Source organism: Otolemur garnettii, unplaced genomic scaffold (genome assembly GCF_000181295.1).
Source record: "Otolemur garnettii isolate 467f Iridium unplaced genomic scaffold, OtoGar3 scaffold00170, whole genome shotgun sequence".
NCBI lineage: Eukaryota > Metazoa > Chordata > Mammalia > Primates > Galagidae > Otolemur > Otolemur garnettii.
The window spans coordinates 122,543-127,349 of record NW_003852565.1 but is presented as its reverse complement, the minus strand read 5'-3'; the positions used below and the strand labels follow the sequence as shown (position 1 = coordinate 127,349).

The 4,807-nt window shown below is 49.1% G+C and overlaps 1 protein-coding gene across 2 annotated transcripts in view; it reads right to left on the bottom strand.

Moving 5' to 3' along the window:
* CYFIP1 (cytoplasmic FMR1 interacting protein 1) overlaps nt 1-4,807 on the bottom strand; it is a 124,695-nt gene that overhangs the window by 83,224 nt on the left and 36,664 nt on the right. For both annotated transcript variants that reach the window (XM_023519291.1, XM_023519292.1), the window contains exons 2-5: nt 2,909-3,031; nt 2,744-2,833; nt 681-758; nt 307-408 (exon numbers count right to left, since the gene is read on the bottom strand). In XM_023519291.1, coding sequence (XP_023375059.1) covers nt 307-408; nt 681-758; nt 2,744-2,833; nt 2,909-3,025 — 387 coding nt within the window. In that variant the 5' untranslated portion in view covers nt 3,026-3,031. The remainder of the gene's footprint in view (nt 1-306; nt 409-680; nt 759-2,743; nt 2,834-2,908; nt 3,032-4,807) is intronic.

The window sequence follows — 4,807 nt, the reverse complement described above, 5'->3', positions numbered from 1 at the left end:
AAAAAAAAAAAAAAGAAAGTACAAATTGGCAGAAAGTCAAAATGTTGCACTTGGAAGTGACAGAAAGCAGGCTTCATGAAGGAAATAGAGAAGTGAAGCACAAAAGAAGTTTTTACTCTGAAAGGGCAGTAAAGCTTTAGACTGTCAAAAAGGCTGTAGGTCCCTTTTGTCTCAGAAACTGCTGTGGCAGCTTTCATTTACATGCACTTTGTTTCATGAGCATGAGTCACAGTGACAGGGTGGGAGGGAGCGTGTAGGCATCACACTCTTTTGCCCTAAAGCCCTCAGATTATTTTGCTGCCTTACCTGGAAATACATAAAATTCATCAGTTTTGTGACCTCAGGCTCCAGGACCTCCACAGTTTTCTCATAGATTTCTACTCTATTAGGCTGCTCATTACATTTCACCTAGGAATAATGTGAGAAGAGTGACATAAGAGGCTCTGACCCCAATAGAAGCCGGGCTGCTAGAGCTCAGGTCCCCGATAGAAGCCGTGCTGCTAGACTTGGAGTCCCCAATAGAAACCAGGCTGCTAGATCTGGGGTCCCAAGCAGCTGGGCCATGATAAACTAGAGGGACAGGGGCCTGGCCTGGCCTGGCCTGGCAGAAACAAACAGGACTGGACAGGGCATGAGGCATTGGGTGGGGCCCGGAGGGATGGGGAGGGTGGGCAGGGCACCTGTGGGATGGCCCGGGAGCAGCTCCTCCAGGTGTATAGCATGACGGCATAATCCTGGCCTTCCTCCAGCATCTCGTTCTGCAACAAAACACAGGGCAAGTCAAAGGCGGGCAGGGAAATAGGCACGAAGAGGGAGATGTTCAACTTCTATATCTAGGCAGAGCTCCGTAAACTGTCCTGACTTTCTCTTTGATGGACAGACGAGCACTAAGGACTGCACACCAAGGACAGCTGCTAAGAAGACAGTGACGCAGAGAGCGGGGGTGGGGACGTAACAACCACCTGAAACACCTCAGGATTTCTGCAGGCTGGAGGGGCGTCAGGGATGTGTAGGCATCTCAGAGGAGCTGCTGCAGGGGCTGGCCCTCAGCTCCACCCAGCCCTGAACACACTGGGGACAGCTACCCTGCCAGTACAGCTGAGCACACAGAGGGTACTCAGCAGTCTCTTCACGGGGTGACACAGGCCTCCTGGTTCCCAGAAAAGGCTCAGCAGCAGGCACCAGCCCTAGGAGCGTGGGAGGAAAAGCTGACACATTCCCACAGCACTCTAGGTAGAATGTCCATAGGAAGAGGAGTCTCATCTTTGCATAAAACTGCTTTTCTGTTCTATTCTTTTTTTGCATTGCTTTGGTAAAAATTAAACAAATGCCCTTTAAAATGTTAACTACAATCTGACAATTAAAATGTTCACAACCTTTGACCCTGCAACTTCACTTCTTCAATATATATTATGAAAGATAGCCACCACAGCCTTTTTTAAATAGCCAAAAGAGGAAACTAAAAGTTAAAGAGTAACAAAAGTTAAAATTGTAGATATTTACAAAATGGATTATATAGTTATTAAAGATTACTTTCTCTAGCCCATTTTCATGATGTGAAAATGTTCATGAAATCATTAAAATATGTAACAACAATGCAATTCATTTATAAAATCTAAATCCCAGGCTCAGTGCCCATTGCTCAGTGATTAGGGCACTGGCCACATACACCTGGGCTGGTGGATCTGAACACAGCCTGGGCCTGCTAAACAATAATGACGACAACAACAACAAAAACAAAAAATAGCCAGGCGTTGTGGTGGGTGCCTGTAGTCCCAGCTACTTGGGAGCCTGAGGCAAGAGAATCACTTAAGCCCAAGAGTCTGAGGTTGCTGTGAGCTGTGATGCCACATCACTCTACTAAGGGCAACAAAGTGAGACTCTGTCTCAAAAAATAAAATCCAAATCCCACATGGGTGTAAGTATGGATTTGGAGAGGGTGTATGTGCTAACAGGGATGGGATGCCCTAAAAATAATGACCAAGGTTATCTCTAGGCCATGGACACTGAATTTTCAGAAAGCATCTATTATTTTTATAATGAGAAAAATACAGACTTTTTTTTGAGACGGAGTCTTACTATGCTGCCCTCAGTAGAGTGCAGTGACATCACAGCTCACAGCAACCTCAAACTCTTTGGGCTTAAGCAATTCTCTTGCCCCAGCCTCCCAAGTAGATGGGCCTTAGCTTTTTTTTTGTTGTAGTTATTTTTGCTGTTTAGCAGGCCTGGGCTGAGTTTGAACCTGCCAGCCCGGGTGTATATGGCCAGCAACCTAACCACTGACTATGGGCATTGAGCCAACAAAGACTTTCTTAAAAACATAATGCACCTCAGCTCGGTGCCTGTGGCTCAAGTGGCTAAGGTGCCAGCCACATACACCTAAGGTGGCGGGTTCAAATCCAACCTGGACCCACCAAACAACAATGACGGCTGCAACCAAAAAATAGCCGGGTGTTGTGGCAGGCGCCTGTGGTCCCAGCTATTTGGGAGGCTGAGGCAGGAGACTCGCTTGAGCCCAGGAGTTGGAGGTTGCTGTGAGCTGTGATGCCACAGCACTCTACCCAGGGGACAGCTTGAGCCTCTGTCTCAAAAATAAAAAAAAACCCCACAAAAACATAATGTACCTCATTCATTTTCCTTTTTTTCCTCCCTGTATAGCCTATCAGGTTAAAGCAAAAAAAAGTGGCACCTGCTACTCAAATGTGTCATTCCCCCAGAGAGAAACAGAGACAGACAGCATTACCATGCTGGAATGGACGGTTGCTTGTTCAATGTATCTTGCAATCCCAGTGACAAAAGCATTTCTGTCTTCAAAGTTAGTGTTGAAATTTGGCTGAAAGGAAGAGAAAGACAATCATGGAGAGGTCAGAGCCCCAGCTGTGCCCCCCACAGCCACTGGGACACCCACCTGGTAGAGCAGCGAAGATGGTGGGGGCTCGATGCAGGGCTGCTGGTCAGGCAAGGGCAGCTCCTCCAGGAGATCCACATTGGACAATGCATCCTCCAGGGTCACCTGGGCCGCCATCCTGGGCTAGAAGAAAACACAAAGCCACCTGTTCCATGAAAAAGCGAGTGGGGGTTACCTGATTAACCTTCTGAGGTGGCTTCAGGGCTTAGGTGCTGGGGATGGCTGACATGGGCATGGTCAGGCCCCTGGCGTCTATATCTCTCCCAGGGCACATGGGCCAGAAGCCCTGTGCAAACCCTCCTTCCTCCCCGCCCACTGGGGACAGGCTCTCCTGGCCTCCAGAGCACCACAGTATAAGGGACCTGGGCCACCGCACATACTACTTCTTCCTGCCACCCTCTTATCTTGGAGGTCACAGGCCCTCGTTGGGGGTGCTGAGGGTCAGAGCCCTCTTATACCACATCGGCCCAGCATAGCCTTGGAGGAATGATGCAATGCGCCCCTGGGTGCAGCAGTCTCCCAAGTGGTTCTTCTAAACACACCAGGGGCTGAGATGGAAACAAGGAGAGCCCTGTCCCCCAAACTCCCTATCTAGCTGCACAGATAGGCAGAGGTTACAAGGACCATGGGCAGCCCGCAGGGACCCCCATCAGAAAGGCATGGTGCACACTTCTCACTATAGCACTGTGGGAAGCCTAATAATCTAAACACTCCCAAACTGAGTACAAAAGAGAGAAAGTCAGCAAAACACAAACAAACAAAAACAAGACGTAAAGAGGAACCAAATGGAAATTTTAAAACTAAAAGATATAACACTGAAATGTTAAAAAAAAAAATTCCCTCCATGGTGTCAAGAGCACAGAGCCCATAAGGTACACTGGGTGGGGGGGGGGGTGACTGTTAACAGGGGACAGAAAGCATAGACCACAGCTGGAGAGGAGGCACAGAATGAGTGCGGGCAGCGTCTGGACCCCTGTGCCAGCTCCAGCCTGCCTGCGGGTGAATCTGCTGTGATGGGATGCGGGGCTCTGACCACAGACAGGGCCTGGGGATAGCTGAGTGGCATCTAAGAAGGCAACAGCAGCAGGCAAGCTGCCCAAGACACTGGACAGGAGGAATCTAAGTCACTCTTCCTAGCGCTGGGCTCCAGACACAAGCCCAAGCCCAGAGCTGGGGCTGGATAATGGAAAAGGGAAGCCCTGAGGGTAGTGGAGGAGGGGGAAGTCCAGAACAGGAGCCCAGAAAACCACTTGTGACATCTGTGGCCATGCTCAAGTGGTCTGATCCTCCTCACACCCCAAACAAACCCTGAGACCACAGCCAGGTCCAGGTAGCCACAAGCAACACACAGAGGGGCAGATCTAAATGGCAGTGCAGAGGTGTGGAAATGGAACTGGCACCGAAGAACACAGTCAGAACCAGCCCAAATCTACCCAGGTTATGTACCTGCTAAAATAAAAATACCAACATCCTCACAGGACTTAAACAAGACTCAGAGTCTCACACCATAATTTCCATAATGTTCTGTTACAATCCAAGCTACTCAGCACATTAAAAAAAAACCAGAAACATCCCAAGGCCACGGGGATACCAACTCCAACGCATGTGACTCAGCTGCTGTGACTGACTCCCTCATTTCAGAGCCACCACTGCCCTGTGGGAAGCCTAACAATCTGAACACTCCCAAACTTAGGACAAAAGCGAGAAAGTCAGCAAAACACAAACAAAAACAAGACGTAAAGATGAACCAAATGGACTAAAGATGAGCCAAATGGAAATTTTAAAACTTAAAGATACAGGCTCGGTGCCTATAGCTCAACCGGCTAAGGCGCCAGCCACATACACCTAAGGTGGCGGGTTCGAGTCCCCAGCCCGGACCCGCCAAACAACAATGACGGC